At 41.8% G+C, this 22,228-nt stretch overlaps 1 protein-coding gene across 2 annotated transcripts in view; it reads right to left on the bottom strand.

Annotated features, from left to right (window-relative positions):
- The window catches only part of CSMD1 (CUB and Sushi multiple domains 1), a 1,941,062-nt gene that overhangs the window by 77,618 nt on the left and 1,841,216 nt on the right, over positions 1-22,228 (bottom strand). For both annotated transcript variants that reach the window (XM_032328946.1, XM_032328947.1), the window contains 2 exons: positions 21,564-21,749; positions 2,071-2,265 (listed from right to left, as the gene is read on the bottom strand). In XM_032328946.1, the coding sequence (XP_032184837.1) occupies positions 2,071-2,265; positions 21,564-21,749 (381 nt within the window). The remainder of the gene's footprint in view (positions 1-2,070; positions 2,266-21,563; positions 21,750-22,228) is intronic.

Below are 22,228 nucleotides of genomic sequence, written 5' to 3'. Positions count from 1 at the left end.
ACGATGCATACCCTTGGGCACACAAGTGGGTCCCTAACACCATTTTCCACCAAAAAGGCTCCTTGGAGAATGGCTGATTCCATGCTTAGGCAAGGAAAAAAAATCAGGATGAGCATGAAACATCCTGTCTTTATGCTAGAACGGGACAACTTCAAAGACATCAGAAGGACAAGATGGAGTCAAGTAGAAGGGACTCACTCTGGACACACTGCGATGATGTGATCTAGTAACCTTGATAAAAAATAAATCAAATAAATAAATAAAATAAAAACACACACAAATAGCAAGCAATGACTTCATGGACTCTACTGACTCTGGACAAGGTCACATGATCATGATGACACTCAAGAGAGACAAGTCACAAAGTACGGTACAACCACTCATGACAAGCAAGGCCAGTCAATGAACAGCTGACGATGTACGAAATCCATCCATGTGCTGAGTCAGCGGGAGATGTCCCCGCATACACGGATTTCTGAGTGCTGATCCTGGACCACACTCTGTGTTAGAATCACCAGACTGAAGTCCATTAGAGACAGATTTCCTAGGATTTCAGAAGGATGGAGACGAAAATACAATTTGTGGATGGTAGAATCCCAGTGCTGCTTTCTACCCCCCAAAAAGGAGGTGGAAACTTGCTGCTAAGGAGTTTGGTTCAACAATCAGGAAAGCCTGGTCTTGTAAACACTGTTCTAAACATGAGTCTCCTTCAGTGTTGGTTCTCCCAGAATGGAGATCTGAGCCTTTAATGTAAAGTGTAGGGCGTAGCAAAGACACAGCAGACACCATCCTACCCCGGTGCCCCAGACAGCCAGAGAGACCAGCCAAAACTACACTGGCTGTTGCATTGGCAGAAGCCCTGCATGTGCTCCCCACTCCCAGGAAGTTCACTGGTGCCTATTTTTAACACTGATTCTGGCTTAAAACTGACAGAAAGGTTGTTGTCTAGAAAAGTCTGAGATAGGCCAAAGGTAGAGGCTCCCAAATCTTTCTCCTCCACTCTCCTTGATGACCTTAAGGACTGAGTCTCTGAATCACAATGCTTTGAAGGGGGTTAGGGGTGTGTATGTGGAAATGAGGGATCCGCTAACTCAGATGGGGGGAAACCCAGGGGAAATGCACTAGGAGCCCAGTAAGCAGATAATGAGTCAAACCAGGACCTTGTGAGAATGACAAGGGAACCATGAGTAATTTACGTGGAAAACAGGCTTCTGGCAGGGCTGTCTGGGCACCTGGGGTATTGTCCACCTTGACTCCGAGTGAGCTTCTGAAGTTCACTAACCCTCCCTAATTTACCTTCATGTTCTTGGTGAAGAGCTTAATATGTGTTTAATTGCCATTGGTTCTATCAAAGTTGAATTAGAATGGCCATGTCAAAGACAGCAAAGCATTAATTCTTCTGTCCTTTTTGTTTTTATGCTGGTTTATTCTTGCAAAGCTGTGTGTTTTATACATTTGACACTGGTCTAACTATTTGGTTTGTGCATGGTAATTCCCTGTGAACAACTTGCTAACGACTCTGTGTTAAACATATCAGAATCAAATAGTGCTCTGAACAACACGAATATTGTCTTATTTCTCTATGTATTCATTTTTATTATGAAACCCACTCAAAAGCTTAACCGCTTATCTTGTACCTTTGAGAATAATAATCGTCCTTTTCAAGACAGTCATTATTTAAGCATACAATATCTTCAGCATAAATACTATTTCCCACGCTCCTAATTAGGTTTGACTAGTCAGTGCATGGAATAAGAGATATCTTTCTAAACATAGGCCTGGATTTGTTTTTGAGCTGATTTGAAATATCTGAATATTCTATTATTTTACATATATAAAGTGCGATCATTAATAAGAAAAAGACAACATTCAACATTTTATCCAGCAGTCATATGTTTTAAGCATGTTGCAAGAAAATCCATATTCATCACTATAATGACAGGAAATACCATTTGGTTATATTATTAATCTATAGACTCGATCACTTACAGGGGTGGGTTAAAGGTGGCTGCCAGTGACATCAATCATTCAGAATGGCTGCGCCATCTGGGAAGGGCACCCGTCACTCACCTCGACATCTGGGCCTCTCTTCCCCGATGCTCCAAGTTCCGTTCGCTTGGCACTGCACCAGCCTCTGGCTCTCCAGGAAATACCCAGGGCTGCAGCTGAGGACTACCTGAGCTCCATACTCATTCAGGGATCCCGAAACCAGTCTCCAGGTGACGTGATCCGAGAGCTGAGCCTCAATGCTGGGACAAGTTACCGCTAGAAGAGAAACATAACAACACCATTTTTTTCTCAAAGGATCAGATCCTGTTTGTTTTTAATGTTAAGGCCCTTCTATATGAAACTGATCTTTCTGTGCAAAACAAAACCCATTATCTACTATTTCAGGTACTTTTCTCTACCACCCACATGGTCCCAGCAGGACGATCGTGCATATAAAATGCACTTGACAGCCTCCAGGGCAGGGCCACGGGTGACCTTGCAGTGACATTGTGATGGAAAGGGGGAAAATCACCCACACAACGTTGCATAGCTCATTAGGATGGAAAATCTGCATCAGGTAAACGAGCACATGCGTAGAAGAATCTTGCATATAATTTGTCTCCATTTCCTCTGAGGAACTTGGAATAGAATGGAGTAATTGAAAATCAGCTTGGACACAAGTTATCAGAAAAGCAGGTGTCCTCATGCCCTTCCTCCTTATCAAACACATCTATATTTTACATATATATACACCTATATTTTATACACCTATATACACCTACATTTTACATATATATTTTTACATATATACATACGTGTGTGTGTGTGTGTGTTATTGGATTTATATGCACACTGCATTAATACTGGGCAGACAAATGTTCAATATATCTCAGAGAAGACAATCTTTTCCTGCTTTTAGGAGAAAGTCTAGAATTACAGTAACTACTTAATAAAGAGCAGTAGCTACGAATATGACAACAGTGATGCTATCAGGAAACGTGGTAGCTTCCCAGTCTGGAGTGGGCTTCAAAGGATCTGCAAAGATGCTGAAAATATATGCAAAAGTTAATGTATGTGAGTATATATATTTTCTGAAAGGTACAATAATATTTCAAATGAATTTTACGAAGTTGGGACTCTACTTCCTCAAATATGAATACCTACCACAGTAAATCACCTTCAGAATTGACCCCACAGATTAATTTGTTGAGCCTGGATGAGGCAGCTAGAAAAACCATAGCTTTTTCAAAATGATACTAATAAATAATTTTACTTATTTAAAAGCAAATTAAATTGAAAAGTAAATTCTGTACAAGTTTAATATAATTTAATTAGGCATATTCAAATGTTACAAAAATCTCATCAAATCTTCTATCAGTAATTTACCAATACTATGTGCAAATAAACTGAAAAAAAGGACTTTCTGATATTGTTATGGTAATGTTTCAATGAGGTTTAAAAAGTGAAAAGGACTTGCTAATTAAAAAGTAACCCTAGATTTATTTCCCTTAAATATCTATAAATAAAATGATTATTTAAAATTTATATGCATTCAAAAATGGCTATTCAAAAGTCCTACATATATGACTTGAAATCATAAAAATCCTAGAAGAAAGGACAGACAATAATTTTTTTGACATTGGCTGTGGAAACATTTTCCTAGATATGACTTCTTCGGCAAGAGAAGCAAAAGCAAAATTAAACTATCGGGACTGCACCAAAATAAAAAAGCTTCTGCACAGCAGAGGAAACCATCCACAAGATAGAAAGACAATCTCCTGAACACAAGAATATATTTGCAGATGATACACCCAATAAGGCTTTAATATCTAAACCATATAAAGCACTTATATGAACAAACACCAAATAACCCCATTAAAAAATGGGCAGAGGATCTGAATAGACTCTTTTCCAGTGAAAACTATAGAGGGCCGACAGACACCCGAAAAGAGACTCGACATCACTTACCGGCAGGGAAGTACAACTCGAAACCACAATGAGATACCATGTCACACCCGCCAGAATAGAAACACTCATGAAACAACAAATGTCGGTCAGGCGGTCAAAGAAAGGGACCCTCGCACACCGTTGATAGGAATGCGGACTGCAGCCGCTGTGATAGACAGCATGGGGTTTCCTCAAAAAATTAATAGAATTACCTTTTGCTCCAGTAATTCCACTACTGGCTATTAGCCCAAAGAAAACAAAAATACTAATTTGAAAAGATGCAGGCTCCCTTACGTCTGTTGCAGAATTATTTACTATAGCTAAGAATCTGGAAGCAGCCTAAGTATCCATGGAAAGATGAATGAACAAGGATGTGGGGTATGTACACACACACACACACACACACACACACACACACAGGAGTATTACTGAGCCATAAAAAAAGAATAAAACGTTGCCATTTGCAGTGACATGAAGGAGCTAGAGAGCACGATGCTAAGTGAAATGCGTCTGTCCGAGAAAGACAGAGGCCATCGGATCCCGTGCATATGTGGGATTTAAGAAACAAAACAAATGACCAACAAGAACAACAAGAGGCAGACTCTTGCACATAGAAGCAAAGCGGGTGGTCGGCAGAGGGAGGGGTTGGGAGATGGGGGGATGGGTGAGGGGGTTAAGAGCACATTTACTGTGATAAGCACGGAGTAAGGTACAGAGTTGTGGAATCACTGTATTGTACACCTGAAACTAATGTAACACTGTATGTTCCTTGTAACTGAATAAGAAAACAACAGAACTTGCATGGATATTCAAGCATTTTACCTAATGATACAAGCAAAAGTTTTCTCTAACTGGGATACCTTTAGAATTCCAGGCAAGATGACGATTTTTGAAAAGTCTCCGGTGCCTTTAATCTTCTAAATCCATAACTCGGCTTTAATCCCACTGCTGTTTCAAATAAAATTCATTTCATTCACCAAGGGTAATTCTAAAATGAACCTGACCATTTTCAGTCGCTTGGACTAACGTTTCCAAGCTCTACTTCTCCCAGGAAGGATGCGACGCGGGCGTGCCCAGGGGAATCGGTCATTTTCTTGGAGCTAATACTACCTACAGTGGTGATCTCCACATTCTGGATGATTACCTCTCCCTTTGTGAAAATGCTATTTGCTTTGCTTTGTAATTATCCGACTCTGGTTTATGGCCCCCCTGGTAGGCCACAAGCTCTTTCACTGTAAACACTATGTCTTGCCCCCTTTTTCTTGAGCATTCTCCCTGCCCTTAAACAGGTGCTGGTGACGTATTTATACTTGTTTGCGTGCGTGTGCAACTGCTTTGGAAAACAATGTACTAAGATGCAGCAGAAAAACAAACAAAACAAAACAAAACAAAAAACAAACAAAACCCCCCAAAAGTGGAGGTGAGAAGTGGAGCAAGGGGTGGGGGCTGGGAAGCAGAGGAAAGAGAGAGGGAGACTTGAATAGGTACTTAATGTGGAGGTTCACCCGTCCTTCTGTACTCCAAAGAGGCGGCAGGGGAAAGTTCTTGGAAACTGTCGCCATTGTGATTCTGTTCAATGTTTTCCAAGATGCTCTGAGGGAGCAGGAGTAGCCTGTGTGTGAGTGTGAGCGAGTGAGGGCACGGTCTGGGGGCTGCAATCCCAAGGCAGATAAACCACGTTGGTGCGAGAGCACAGTTTCCTCCAGGCAGGGGGAAGGGGCCACTGGACAGTCTGCTCTGAGTGCACGTCGGCATCCACGAGCAAACCACACCCGCTGCCCCAGGCACCAGGGAGCCCTGAGCAGGTGCGGCCAGTCAAGTGTTGGGGAGAGGGTGCCACAGGAGGCTGTGCCCACAGGAGCCTCGGCCTGCTGGCAGGGCAAACAGCAATCCTGTGCCTGAATTCGGGGCCTTGCGCAAGGAAACAGGATGCTCTGCAGGCCCCAAATACTGCTTCCATTCTCCCCTTGGTGTTTCTGTGAATTGAGCAGCCCCCGTCGCCCAGGTCGCAAACCTGACTCCGGTTTCCTCAGTTCTTCTCCCCAAACCTCCCTGGAAGGGACAGATCTGCTGACCCTTCCGCATGCCACCCATCTCCTGCCAAAGCTCACTCCCGCCTCCCACGTGGCCACAAGCAAGCTCTTACTTTTGGTGTAAAACTCTACCTGTGTGCCTTTCAAGGAATTAAAAATATGTATGTATTTCTCTTTGCACTTTTTCATTAAAGACCTAAAAGTTGTCCTTGTAAGTTTAAATAATTGACAGCTTATGACAAGCGAATTATGGTAATGACTTATACCTCAAGTAAAAACAAAAACAAAAACAAAAAACAAAACAAAAACACTTTTCCTCAGATCCAAGACAATTTAAAAAACCAGCAATTTGACACTTTCAAATCTTCATTTTTATAGAACATATGTCTACCCCCAAATTTATTTCATTCTATATTCCCTTGAATTGTCCTATTCCATAGTCCCCACAGAAACACATTCTAATGTGATTTTAGGTTTGAAAGCTTGGGGCGCCTGGGTGGCTCAGTGGGTTAAGCCGCTGCCTTCGGCTCAGGTCATGATCTCAGGGTCCTGGGATCGAGTCCCGCATCGGGCTCTCTGCTCAGCAGGGAGCCTGCTTCCTTCTCTCTCTCTCTCTGCCTGCCTCTCCATCTACTTGTGATTTCTCTCTGTCAAATAAATAAAATCTTAAAAAAAAAAAAAAAAGAAAGCTTTAAAACTAGTCCCGTCATATTTAACAACAGCAAAGTTCTGTTGTCATTCTATTAATAATATATAATTGATTAAAGATATAATAATTTTTATGACTATTTTAAAAGAAGAAAGTGGCACTTCATTGACAATATGCTCCGCTATTCATTTTGACATTTATGACAAATTACTGAGCCTTGTTGACTTACGCATTACTGATCTTTAGAAAGAGACAAACTTTACTTTCAATTTTATTGCTAATTATTACTTTTTACAAGTGTTTTGTTATAACTATTTTATTCCTGTTAAGAAAACTTGGCATAAATCAGAAGGTAAAGGAAATAGTTTCTCAGCGCTTTCTCTCCCAATGCTTCACCCTCCTCTCTGGCTGTAACACCAGATACCAGCATCACCAGAAACCAACGGATAGAAAACACCTTAAATGCCACTGGAAACAAAAAGCCAGAAGCCACTAGACTTCCACAAAGGAAGCCCCTCATTTCCCTGCACTCGAGCCAGCGTTCTGTGTTTTCACCCCTGTTTGCTGCTTGGACGGTTTTTAGTCGTTTGCTTATTTGTCTTTGTTATTGTCATTCCGATCGGTGGTTTCTTTCTGCTCCTTAGGTTTCCAGGTAAATTGGTATGGAAACACCCAGATAGAAAATGCACAAATTACTATTGCACAGTTCAACGGGTTTTTACATTGTAAACACCCCTCATGTGATCGGTGCCAACCTAAAGAATCCGAACTTTAGCTGCACCCAAGAAGCTCACCCGGGCCCCTATCAGCACCACCAGCACAGGCTTCAGGGACAGAGGGATGTCATCCGACCTCTAAGGACAGACACGTGCCCTCTAACACTACAGGACCTTTGCTCAGGTCCTTGGATAAGCATTCACACCTGCTACTGAGTCTTCTCTCAAACAATGTATCGGCTCCCCAAGTTCATTAGCAACATATTAGCCCACCAGTTGCTTCACGTTCTTGTCAACGCAGGGTCTGCAGTCTTTCGCATTCTAGAAACCTGTAGTCCCCATGGGGGAGGTTAGTGGCGGCTAACAGATCCTCTGCATTCTTCTCACTCAAGTTCAAAAAACTGTGTTTCATACACATCCTTCAAGTATCTTCGCCTTTCCTGGATTTGCCTTGACCAGGCTTGTCAACACGTGATTTGAGAGACAGAATATAAACATTTAATGGAGCCCCATGTATCTTCTTCTTCCTTTGGCGCCGGGAATCCACGTGTCGTTTTGACGTCCTTCCCTAAGCCAAGCTCATGCAGGGGGACAACAGAATCCACGAGGCTGTAGTTTTACAGAAGCTTTAGGTCTGACCTTTCTCACTTACGCCTGTGACCACCTTGCATCAATGTTGTCCACGCGGAATGCAGGGGCTCAAAATTCGTCTTTTCCATATGTGTTTCCAGTGAACCACTCGCTCCAAAACCCACCTTTTCCCACGTTGTGCCTTTGTTGGAATTCAACCCCGTGTGTCCTGGACTCTGCATTCTCTGCCCCAGCTCTGGTTGTGCTCCCCTGTCCGGTACCTCCCTGGCTTAATTCCTGTGCCTGCACGCTGACCAGACATCCGGAGCTCTAAGACGATTCCACATGACCTCTGCTCTGCGTGTGGACGCATGACAAAGTGCAGCGCGCACAGCAGGGCTGCGCTGATGAGCGCAGTTCGGGGGACCCCTGGAAGGTGCGCCTTGAACCTCCAGGAAAGGGGCGGAAGGGAAATAAAGGGGGAGGCATGCAGCGAGTGTGGACGTGGCTGCTGCTGGACGATGAGACTGCACAAGGCTTCGCCTCCTTCTGTCACTTCTTCTGTGGGCCCAGGCTGCCCACACAGGAGCCACGCCAGAGAAAAGCCCATCACCTGATCGGAGGATTTAGGACTACATGCCTGATGGCCATAAGAGTATGTTTATTTAAGAAAAATAAATAAATTTTAATGAAAAATAGGCTGGAAAAAAAATGAAAACTGAAAGTCGTTTTTTGTTTGTTTGTTTGTTTTCTGTTTGTTTATTTTTTTTAGGAAAAAAAACCCTCAAAAGAGGTAAACTAAGAGCCTGTGAAAGAATATGCTGTATTTTGGTACAAAAATACATGTTTACACACAGATGTGTCACACACACACACCTGTGCACACACACATGCATATATACTGATATAAGCTATGCATGTACACAATATTTATCGTGTAAATATGACACACACTGTGCAGTTAAATAAGTCAATGAGTAATTATTTAACAAGGGGTCACTTAGAGAAACAATGTTTTTGCTATGTTCTTAATGTTTTATTTCCTCCCACGACATCCCAACTGGTGGGTGAAAAAGAAGGAGAACAAAATGTCAGCTACGGGAGCAAGGCAGATGCACGCCGCGCTCGGACGCGTGCAGAAGATGACGCGTGCGCCACTGCATGCTTCGCTCCATGGGGACGTTCCATTCTGGGACATGCGGTGCAACAGAAGAATGGGGTAAGTGTGACTGAGTATCTGCGGGACGGCAGAGTCCCGGGAGCCGAGCGAAGGGCTCGAGCAAGCAGCCCGGGAAGGGAGGAGGAGCGAGCTGAGGTCCCCGAGGTCAGACGCTGTGGTTTTCCACTCTGGCCGCGGGCCGGCCCCGCGTCAGAAGCCGGCCGTGCGGGGAACGTGTGTCTCTCCTAAGACTCACAAAGACAACGTGGAATTATAGTCACAGGCCAACACAGAGCCCTGGGAATGCCACTGCGCTGAGAGTTTGAAAGAAAACGCTTCTTTCTCCCTTTGGAGCCTCTTAGACTGGAACTCACTGGGGTTTGGCGAGGCCCTGCCCGTCCTCCCCGATTACCTGCAGCCACAGACGGCTGCTACGGACGGCCGCCGCTTCTGCAGACTCGCATCCATGTCGTGTCTTCCACAAAGTCCCTTTCCCGTGGCATATGGAATCGTATACACAACCTCACACTAAGCTGATCCTTGCACCAGCACTGCGACCAGGACACTGTGTTTTCATTGTGATAAGGCAGTCAGCTCAGGCTCACCCAAACCAGGCCAGAATCTTCGCTGCTGTCCTGCCTTTTCTCTGACCCGGTCATTTCTTCCACTTCTAGGAACAATGCGAGAACGTTGCGTTTACTCCACATGACTAGAACAAGTGATGCCGGACATGGTCTTCAGATTTAAGTCAATGAGGACTCTGGGCACACTAGCCTATGAATGTTGTATAAATAATAACATAATTAAAAAAAAAAGTTTTAAAAGGCTAGTTCATCTGGAAAATGTAGCGAGAGAAAGCATCCTCTTTACATAAATCTTATAAATCAGTTTTTATGACAATTATAAGTGAATAAGTTGCCGGGTCTACTTTAGGGAAATTAAATATTTTCAATAAATAAAGGTTTAAAAAATAAATTTAAAAATGTAGATTTGGCTGGCTTGGTATAAAGTACACAGTCTGCCAGTTGGCCTTATATTTTTCCTTTATAAAAGAGGAAATACGGGGGCGCCTGGGTAGCTCAGTCGGTGCAGCATCTGCCTTTGGCTCAGGTCATGATCCTGGGGTCCTGGGCTCGAGTCCCGCTTCGGGCTCCCCGCTGGCATGAAGTCTGCTTCTCCCTCTCCCACTCCCCCTTCTCATGCTCTAGCTCACTCTATCAAATAAATAAATAAAAATCTTCAAAATAGGAAATACAGATTCTCTTCTGTCACCTTAAAGAAAACAACTCTCATAGAACCATTTTCTTGTATTTCGACAAGTTCCAGAGAACACGTGTTCCCAACCATTCCCAAGGATTTGACACAGTTCATAGCATTAAGTGTTGATGAGCTTGACAAAGTAAAAATCCCAGAATGATACTTCTCAGATCAGCTCAGCTGAAAGTGCAGACCATGCAAAGCTCCTGTGCACAAAAAGGGGAAACACATTTCTCTATCTTGTGAACATTTCAGTGACAACACAAAATATTTTTCATTGTACTGGAGAAATCCTAGCTTTTACTCTTACCATGAGTGATTCTGATTTAGGATAGACTCACTCAGCCAGTGGCAAAGCAGGAAGACTAACAGGTGTTTTTGTTTAAGATATTCAGACAATGACAGTATTCCACTATAAATAAAAGCCCTTCAGCCTCCCCACCCTCATAAATTACAGACACGTATCATAAATCTTCTGGAATATTCCAATCAGCCCCTGCTTGCCAGGATGCAATTGTGATTTCTCACTTAACAACAGATTCTCCCCCATCATACTCAATGCGGCTAAGTGCTTCTTATTACCAAGTTCAGTTCAAGCACATTTAATTAGATTTGTAAAATTACAATTCGATGCCATTGGAGTAAAATGATTTAAGCAGCCTCATAATGTTCTTCCTACTCACAACTTAAGTGAGCTTTCAGCATGTCAGCAACGATCTGGACTCTCTGGACAGGGGAGGGAGAAGTTGGTTTCTGTTCTGGAGCATTAGAAACTGAAGAACACGGCTGCTTTGGTGTAGGTAAATAATGAATATAGGGTCTTCGGGGGAAGCACCATGAGGCAATGGAAATGCATTCCACACCCTCCAATTTCAACATCGCTGTGGTAGGAAGCCCCTTGACAAAGACTGGATAGAGACTATGGGATTCTTAAGGAAATAACTTGGTTTTGGATTTTCGTTATATCAGATTTTAACCAAATGCTTAGTGTGTGTTATTTAGAATAAGAGTGGTGAGGGGCGCCTGGGTGGCTCAGTCAGTTAAGCATTGCCTTGCGCTCAAGCCGTGATCCAGGGTCCCCGGATCAAGTCCCACATTGGGCTCTCTGCTCAGGTGGGAGTCCCCTTCTCTCTCCCCCTCTACCCTCCCCCTGCTTGTGTTCTTGCTCTCTCTCAATCAATCAATAAATCTTTAAAAATAGAATAAGAGTAGCAGATTAATAAAGAGCAAAATCATGGAGTTTTAAAAGCAAACTTCTAGCAGGTAATTTATGGGTCACCTGAGAGCAATCAACTTTTCACCCTCAGACCAAAAACGTCCAAACACTTCAGAGCTCCTACCCACCCCCTATCCAAGGTTCCTGACTAAATCTGAAACCTCTGAACATTCTTATATTCTGACCCTGAAATTGCTGGACTTCTCATTCTGTTGACTACTGCCTTTTTCAGCTATGAACTTCATCCAAAAGCCTCTTGAGATCAGACATTTTCTGTCCCGGTCTTCTTGTGATTTTGAGGCTATGTTAGTCCTAATAAATATATCTTAGTCAAGTCGAACCCTAGAGCATTTACGTAACTGACTGTAGAGTGCCAAAAAACTAATATTCCAACTCTACTGTAGCGTAAACACCTTCCAGGAAATCTGTTCTCAATAAGAAAACAAGACCAGTGTTGGATTGACCTCATCCATGTAGTGATAATGGGAAATATGGTTCAGAATTTTTTTGTAATTCTATAATCTAGGTTTGCCAGTAGAGCTATTTTTTCAATTACTGAATGGCTTATTTTTAATTATACTAAATGAGTCTAAACCACCCCCTGGACAGGATGAAATGGTGCTGCTAATCTAAGTGAAGATTAAAAGTACAAAATCTCGGTGTTTCACAATGTCATTGATTGCACTTCCAACAAAGGAATCCACAACACTGATGTCACCGTTTTATTAGCCCCACTTTCTAAGGTCATGGTTTCAGTAGGCACCGACAGTCAACACTGAGCCAGCTACTAGTAAGTTCCTATAATTAGGAACATCTTTAGAGTTTTTGGGGAAAGAAAATTGCTTGCTCAAAAATATTTAATGCATTTGCTTAAATATTTTTTCCCATTTCCCCTAGTGAAAACTGCCTCCTTGCATTGTTTTAAATAAGAGTCTAACAATGTCTCCTGGGTAATTGTAGGTTATGATGAATGTGACCCTAAATCTTAAAATTATTGTATATATAGCACAGTTAGTGCCATGAGAGCAGGGCCAGGACCCTGCCCGAAGACCCCTGAGCTCTATTATGGAGATAAACAATACAAACTAGGAATTGGTGTCTATGCCCGTGGTCATTCAACTAATGTAAGGCATGAGGAAATGCTGTATGAATGGCTGAAGATCCCTGCTTTATTGGTCAGATCCTCAACCATTAATGCTCTGTATACAGGCTGGCAGAGACCTGAAGGGGAAGATAAAAGAAGAGTGGGCAGCCATGGATGCTTCCAGAACGTTGGTGGCACTTTGCTGTTGAAAGGATGAGGAAGGCGCCTGGGAAGCTGGTGTGTAAGAAGCATGGCCAGTGGGAGTAAAGGGTCAGCTACGTCCTGTGACTCTGGCACTACGAGGATGTCAGTACGGAACAATTATGTCGTCAGTACCATAAAGGTTGCGCGCACGTGCTTTCCTTCCGTGAAGACTCCACACACAAAGGACCACGCGTTACATCATGACCAAAGGACCATGTGTTACATCATGACCAAAGGACCACGTGTTACATCATGACCGCGCTTGAGACGGGGCTCAACTCGAAAACTTGAGACCTGAAAACTGCCTTCTAGCAATGTTTACATTGTTTCTAAATTCTTATAATTCAACGCATAATGTTGCACATGGCATCTGGTTACATTCTTCTTCAAAAAACTTCAGTACGGGTCACAGATGAATGGAAATATTATTTTTGGTTGGTACGTGATTAAACATTCAGAAGAACCAGCACCACATCATTTTGTGCGGAGATTTAGTTCAAGAACTCATAGAGCTAGGGATCTGTGTTATGCTTCCTATCTTCCCATACTTTAGGTTTAGAATCATCATATGAAAGTTAAAAGGTCCATATACCTATATTTAGTAAAATTAATAAACTTCATCATTCAACGGAATAGAATAGAATATTAGTTATGTACAGAATATGCAGAATGACCTTTAAAGTGTTGTGTTCAATACATTAATTCCTAAAAAATATATGTATATGTATGTGTGTGTGTGTGTGTGTATAACACACATGCACAAATTCAATGTTTCAGGATTATTTTGCATTTCAATAAGTGCATGCTCTCTCTGTGCCTGAACCAGGTGTAGAAGCATTTTAGAGCAAGACACAAGGAACAGAGCCCTGGTCAGCAGAGAGCAGCCTGCCTGGCCGAGCACACACCTTAGGCTACTTGGCTGGGAAAAGACTCAACTATCCAGCCTGAAAGAGTGAAAACCTCTCCCGCTCATGAGGTGCTCTGGTTACACGGCAGCAATTAAAAAAGAGTCATACACTTCCATTGACCATCTCCACGGGGCGGAATCTACCATATTTCAAGACTGGTGGCAGGAATTAATTTTATTTAATCCTGACCAAAGTCTCTTGAGGTTGAGACAACCATCAATATGACTGCAGAGAGTTGCTGATGATAAATCAAGTTTCAGAGATTTAAGGATTTCCTGTCTTTGGATTTCCTGTCTTAACATAGATGGTAAATAGATGTAGGTATTTATATATTAAATTTGTATTTAAAAAGAATCTTAACACTAAATATTTTAGACAACAATTATGAAATAAAAATGGTTATTTTTAACTTCTCAAAACTAAATAGAAATTAAAAGAAATATATGAAAGTTATGAATTAAAATGTACTAGAGATGAAACAGAGTCGGGGGTGTATGCAAGTTATTTATGCCTCAATAAATTGGTTTAGTTCTAAAAAAAGAAACAGTCATAAAAACGAAAACAAAAACAAACAGTGTCTTCACACCTTGTCTGACAGGGGCGGTGAGAATCCTCCGACAAGTCATTATAAAGATGCAGCCATGAGCCAAACGGACAGACGCACCTGCTATGCAGTGTTTATATCTCTTAAAGATGAAACAATAGTAACTCACATAGCCCAGTTCCTAGGGAAGATAAATGACCTGCACAAAACAAGACCCAGATTTACCACTGAGCATTAAAGGGCAAATTTTTCTTTCTCATGTTTACCAAGGAGCCAAGGGGAACCTGTTCACAACTCTAGTTAAAAGACAAAAAGCTGGACTAAGTCATGTCCAATCTTTGCAAATAAAAGAAGCAGAAAAATCATAGAGTAAAACCCAGCTTGTTCTAAAGAAAAGGACTGAATCTAATCTGAAATGATATCTGAACTCCAACAGAGCATCAAGATCTCAGAACATGTTCAGCCACAGGGTCAAGGGTGCACGGCCTGCCGTGCAGCCTGAAAACGTTTCATCCCAGCAGAAGGTGCCGTAGCTGAGGTGGGCACTACTTGATGGCCGCCGGGAAGAGGCTTCGCAGGCGGGCCGCAGTGCCTCCTCGCCTCGCACAGAGCTGCACAACCCGCCCCACAAAGCAATGCGTCCCGACATCGAGGAGCAGAAACCAGCCAAGCTTCTAGTAGACGTTTCTCAACTGTGTGTAGGCTCACCCGACACATCAGAACCCTGCCAGACGGACTCCCATGCACCTGCCGGCTCTGTTCCCCTGCAGCAGACCCGGGCCCAAACAGGGCGGGCTGGACGTGGGGCAGTGCAGCACTACGGGGCGCTGCAGGGGAGTCTGGCTCTGATCCGACCCCCTGGTCCGGCCATCTTTCCGAATCTGGTAACAAACACACTTGGAAGACAAGGATAGATTTATACCTCCCAACTCACACATAGACATTTCCTTTGCTTTTCCTTTTAGCTTTGTATGTATTTTTAAAATACATATGCACACGAAGGTTATGTATTTAGATCAGGTGGGAACTGGACTGTTCTTCATCAAGTTTGCTAAGATCTTAACCAAAGTTCCCTTGTAAATGCACAGTGTAGGCAGGACAGGCTCTTCATGGCAGCCACACGTGCATACCCGGCCCGGCGACAAGCATGGAAGGGCCAATGCCAGACCGACGCCCTCACCCTCAGTCCCGACTCCGCCAAGGTCCAACTGTGCAACCCTGGGGAGGTTTCCATTTCTCGGGGTCCCCAGTTGCCATCTGCGTGATGGGGATAATAATAGTGCTTCGAATGTCTGTTAAATTTGGGACTCAAAGATCGAAAGCATATCAAATGTTTATGACAGTGCCTGACACACAGTGGAAACTCAATGATGCCAGACAGAGAACTGATTACACAACACAGGGCTTCAGGGACATGATTTAGGATACCACGATGTTATCAAGGTGTAATATGTGAAGTATAACATGCATTCTACTCTGAAAATGAGGGTAACCAATAGAGACGACATGTAAGCAATTTTTAGTCCATTTTTTAAGGGACTAAGTGGATAAATATACATCCCCCAAAACATTTTATATAAAATATTATTTTATATTTATGAGCATTACAGATATATATATGCATTTATTTAATATAAATATATACATATAAAATATGCACATATATTACATACCTCTATTTTTAAGTGTGTGATACACATGCATGAATACACATGCTTGCATTTATGCATGTACATACAGGTGTGTATTTTTTTATAATTTTTTACACAAGTGTATATTTGATTATATGTGCATATATAGTTATAAAATGGATTATATACAGATGGATGTATTTACCTACATATATGCTGATGCATACCCAGCTAACTAGCCAAGTAACTAGATAATTTGTTTATATCTAATCTTAGTTTTTCTATGTTTGAGCTATTTACAGGTCATATAAAGCTATTTGGTATGGCTTTAACTTATTCTTCCTTTCCCAAAACACACAGGCATTGCATTTGATCAGGTAACATGCTCATAGTGCCTGTAGGTCTGCATAGTAGGTCTCTGACAAATTATCCATGATGAAATTGCTTCACTGACTAACACCAGTGGTTAACAAAAGAAAACCTATACACTGGGACTAGGACTTCAAATTCATTTCTCCTTAGAAGGCAGTTTTAATGGTTTTGCTTTCTCCTAAATGCAGAGTATATTATGCAAGCCTATTCATCATTCCGCCAAACTGTTAAACCCACACATTAATACCAAGAGCCTCCCTCATTCTATTATGCCACTGGCATGAATCATATCTTCAATGATCCAAATTCAGTCTCAGTAAATAATTAAAATGAAAAGAAATGAGCCTCAGGCACTTGCCTGGGAGATCTGCCTGATCGGGAGATGTGCAAACGGAAAAAAGTGATTTATTACAGCCTTCCTTTCAGTAAACCTGTGGGCCACACCAACTCATTTTATTTACCATTTACATTTACTGTGTATCAAAGCAGAAGTGTTTCCTTTCTCCTTAGAGTCCGGGTAGTGATCTACATGCCACTGCAGACAGCAAAGAAACAAAATCCTGTCATGTCAACAAAGTACACAGAGGAACTGGCCTGGGGGAAATTCGCATTTCAGAGCTCCATAGTAACCAAATTTTTCTGACCTGGAGACAAACTTTTATGCTTACTCTGTGCAATTTCTTTAATTTAAATTAAGTGAAGTAAACACCACCCCACCAAGGTTAAATAGGTTTTCCAGTCTCGGAATACCAAAGAACTTAAACAAAATATCTATGTCTCCCTTTTGTGAAATCTAATGGAGAATAAGGAGACAAGAAATACTTGAAAGTTTTAATTAATATTTAGAAAATTTGGGGATGATTTTCCATTTTATTACAAAAACTCTGTGTATTGTCTGTGTCCCCAGACAGGTTCTGGGAGTGTCACACAATTGCTGTGCTTTCAAAATGCCCAAAGCATCCCTACCTACCCATCACTGTCACCATATAGCTTTGCCTGGGGCAGCAGGGGACCTCCAACAGGGCAGTTTCGGTGCAATGAAATGCTTGCCTCCGTGTTTTTATAATGACCGATCACGTTTACCTGGTTGCAAATTGCAGACGTGGGCTATCTCAATTGTTATTATTATTTTTTAATCAAAGATAAGGAAAACAATAGTTTCTCCGCAGGATCGTTATTGTAGGTGAATGATGTAGCACAGGCACATGTGACATGGATCGTTATTGTAGCTGAATGATGTAGCACAGGCACATGTGACATGGAAAGCTATATCGTGCCTCTTTTCCTCCTAATCTGACATAGTTGGCTCTTTATGTTGGAGTTTTATGATGGTGACTTGTTCATTGCCAAATAGAAACCACTTGCACTGGCATTCTCCATTGGAGGCCAAGCTGTAAAGCACGGTTAAAAACCCAGGTGTGCATAATTGCTTAACCCAATGAGGTATGGCCTTAACACTTAAATATGGCTCATACAGAAAAAAGAGTTTGGCTTATACAGAAGGCATCCTGTCCAGCATGTGTTCAGGACAAAATAATTCAACACTACAGCGACACACTAACACTTCTTGCTCATTGTTTCAATCTGAAGTAACAGCCTTTCATTAATCCAACGATAACGTTTTATTGGTTAAAATAAAACGCCATAAAAACACCACTGAGACTATATGTGATCCCCAATAAGCTGGATTAGCTTTCTGAAAAATGATGGCTTTAAAGCCTTCCCTATAGCTTTACAAATCATGGAAGTATCTGTGTTCATCAGGGCATTTTTAGTAAAAATCAATTATGTCCCTAGAAATATTGACAACCAATAAGAAGATTGATTTTGTAGGAAAATGGGAAATATTTTTTCAATTAAGTTTCTAAATTTTTGCATCCATTTAAAAACGTTCTGAAAAAAAGTGTCATTTTGTATTCTGTTTTAACCAAATAAAAACAAAAGTGAGAAGTCACTGTGATACTGGCAAAAAAAAAAAAAAAAAGACACATAGATGGAGCAGGAAATTAAATCTCCCAAACACATAGTAAATTGATCTTTGGCAAAGGAGCACATCTAGACTTTCGATAAATAGTGTTGGAACAAGCAGACAACCTCACACCAAGATGAAGATAGACGCAGACCTTACACCTGCCCCCCAAAATTACTTTGAAATGGATCAAGACCCAAATGTGAAGTAGAAAACTCCTAGAAAGTAACACAAGGGATAATCTAAGTGATCCTTTATTGGGGGAATAACTCTTTAAGGACAACACCAAAGGCATGTTCCATGAAAGAATGAATTGATAACCTGTACTCCATTAAAACTGAAAACTCCTGCTCTCAAAGACACCATCATGAGAACGAGAAGACAGAAAGAGACCCTCAAGAGGATGAGAAGACAATCCAGAGCCTGGGAAGAGACACTTGGAGAAAGCATCTCTGTTAAAGGACTGGTAGCCAGAGTTTTCAAAGAACTCCTACAGCTCAACAATAAAGCAAACATCTTGATTAAAAGCAAGCAAAAGCCCTACATATAAACCTCACCCAAGAAGGAGACCAATGACAAATAGACACATGAAGACATGGTTCCCAGCATATGCCACCAGGGAAATGCAGGTTAGCACAAGAAGGAGATGCCCCTACACGCATATTTGACAGCGAACGTCCAGGACACTGATAAGACTGAAGGCTGAGGGTATGGAGCACAGGAACTCTCGCCCATTGTTGGGGGGAGGGTGTAAAATGGCACAGCCAGTTTGGAAAACTCAACATACTCTTACCTTATGACCCAACAATCACACTTCTTGGTATATATTCAAAAGAGTTGAAAATTTGTGTCCACAGAAAACCTGCACCCGAATGTTTCATACCAGCTTTATTCATAAGAGCCTACACTTGGAAGCAAGCAAGCTCTCCTCCAGTTGGGGGAATGGATACACTGTGGTCCACCCAGACAACAAAATATTGTGCACCAAAAAGAAATAAGCCATCAAGCCATGGAAAGACATAGAGGAACGCTCAATGCATGTCACTAAGTGAAAAGAACTATTCTGAAAAGGTACATAGTGTATGATTCTAACTATAGGACTTTCTGGACGAGACAAAACTATGGAGACAGGGAAAAAGATTAATGGTTACGAGGTATTGGGGGGAGGGGAGTGGGGGAGCAGATAACAGGCAGAGGACGAAGATTTTTAGGGCACCGGAAATATAAGTAGACACTGCAATGGTTGATGCATATATTTACCCATCTGCCCAAACCCACAGAATGTATGACGCCCCGAGTGAGCCCTTCTGTAAGCCAAGCTTTGGGTGATAACGGGGTATCATCACTTGTAAAAATGAGCCTCTCCACTTGTTGGGGGGCTGGTGCCGACGGGAAGGAGGGAGTAAAGGCAGGTCTCTGTCCTTCCGGCTCATTTGTCCTATAAGCCTAAGGTTGTTCTAAGAGACAAAGTCTATTTTTAAAAGGGGATGTAAGAATAAAAACTGCACTTTCGTCATTTACACAGTTACCTTGTCACTTATCCTATCTTTCTCAGATGCGATACAAATTTTAAATGGCTTTCCCTTTAAGACCTAGCGCATACCTGACATTTTAAGCATAGCACCCAGAGCACTTAAAACAAAAACACTGATGCCTGCTTTCCATCCAAGACTAGTTGACTCAGGATCTCTGAGAGTCAGATCTGGACACTAGTAATGATTCCACACGTGATTTTATGTGTAACCAGAGCGCCAAACCACGGCGTTAGGAAAAGGGCACAGGATTAAGAACTAGAGAGAATGGAATTCAACCCAAATTCTGCCAACAAGTGGCTTTCACTTCATTGGGAAGGTGGTGTGTGTCCTCCTTCTAGAGCTGTCAGGAGATTAAGAGATAAACTGTTTGAAACATATGGCCTGAGGTAGACACCTTACATTGACCAGGACTATTCATAACAACCTCTAGGCTGTGTGCAAAGTGAGCGGTGTCTTAAATGCCTACAAAATTGTTTTCATTATAAAGAGCCAAAACATACAATGTTATTGACATCTGTGGGGTTAGGCTCTCATGTCGAGAGAAAAAATTTATCTAGGATTGAACTTAAAAACCTACCAATATATCTTGTGATTCTAGTTTCCTATATTATTTTTAATTATAATAAAATAGTTCTTTATTAAATAAAAAAGTGAGAAATATTTCTCCTGTCTCAACAGTGTCTCACTGTTGAGAGGCCTCACTGCCTCTCAGGAAAAGCAATGGTTATCTGCAAAATTAAAAAAAAATAGATGAAAATGATGACAAAAAAAACAAGAACTATGGAGAGAAGTCAACCATGTTCTGTAAACACTTATGTGCTCATAGTTAAGCAGTTCAAATAATTTTAACATAACCAAAATGCTACATATAAAAAGAGGTCAATAAACTAGTTTTATAACTATTTTTATAAGACCATGTGGAAACACTTTTCAAATATCATAAGAGCAAAAATACTGTTTATGCAGAAATATATAGTTTTCAATTTTTAGAAATTAAATAGATTACTTCCAGTTTGAAGCTAGTTTTAATATAGATACAAAACTATTTTGGTGTATATTTTGTATGCATGTGTGTGTGTGTGTGAACTTTTGCTCTCTTTGGCTCTGCATTATGGAGTTTATTATTATTTTTTAAGACTACCGTATAAGCACGAGCCCAAACTTCTGATCCTTTTAAGAATACTATAATATACCTTAAAGAACTTTCCAGAAAACTTACTCTTCAAAATCAGCGACTCATTTACTGAACACCCATGTATTACGTAGAGTAGCTGATACACTAAGAAGCAAAGCACTGCTTTAACCTCAAGGAATTTATAAAGAGTTGGGAGGCGGATAGGAAACTCATGTTGAGTTATGTCTTAATATTTTGCATAGGATACTACGCCAAGCTATATGTCTCAATCTCCTCTCGAAGTCATCTAACCAAACTGAAAGTGACAGCATGGCCAAGGTTTGCTGCATAAATCATAGGGTCTAGATCCTGACGGAACTGACGTGATTCTGTCTGACCAATTTTCAAGGAGGCTGAGCTTCTCTTATATGGTTGCAGCATTTTCTGGGGAATAGACTGGTTTTTTTTTTTTATCTTATTGTTTCTTTATCCATTTATTCTTAGCTATTTCAAATTTAGACTGGCTCTAATATCACCACAATGCAAGAGACCAGGGCCTCACTTGATATAGAAGAGGGTCTCTGTACTTCGTAATCTGGAGCTCTCACCCATGAATCTCACTCCAAATTAAATCTGCCAGGATATGCAAAGGCCCTGGACACTCACGTTTACACGTGGGAGGCTTCCCTGTGTTGTTCCATAATCCGTCTTCCCGACACACAGCGACTGCTTGCTGGCCGGCTTCCAGCTGAAAGCCCTCGTTACATTCATAGGTCACTTTACTATCCAACGTGAACTCGTTGCCCGTAAATGAACCATTTCCTGGGGACTCGGGGATTCCACAGGACACAGCTGGAAAGAAATGGCAGAAACACAGTTATTCTTACAAGATGTTATGACACTTCGTTGCTCCATTGCTATGGTTCATGGCCAGTGCATAGAAGAGCAGAGAGATATTTATATTTCTCATGTGTGGGATAAGTGGACACATTTTCAATGTTTTAAGGATCTTGAGGGTTGATGAGAAGCCATGGAAAACTGCTCAGAATAGAGCATCTGTGTGATTAGGATCCGGGAAGGTAAGTCTGACTGCTGTGAAACCGCTGAAACACACTGAGGTGTTTTCTTGGACGGCCACGCTCAGGATGCCAAAGGGTCATGCTTTCTACTTCATCGAATACTGCAAAGAAAGGAGGGAACAGCATCTCTACCATCGCAAAAATCTACTGATGCCTCGGTGCGGAGATCTCTCAGGAATCAGAACTGAAGCCGCCGTCTAACCTCCCCGTACGGGCTCCTTCCCCTCCCCCCATGACTCCTGTTCCTTGAAG

This window comes from Mustela erminea, chromosome 21 (genome assembly GCF_009829155.1).
Source record: "Mustela erminea isolate mMusErm1 chromosome 21, mMusErm1.Pri, whole genome shotgun sequence".
In the NCBI taxonomy this organism is placed as follows: domain Eukaryota; kingdom Metazoa; phylum Chordata; class Mammalia; order Carnivora; family Mustelidae; genus Mustela; species Mustela erminea.
This window is presented reverse-complemented; position numbering and strand designations above follow the sequence as displayed.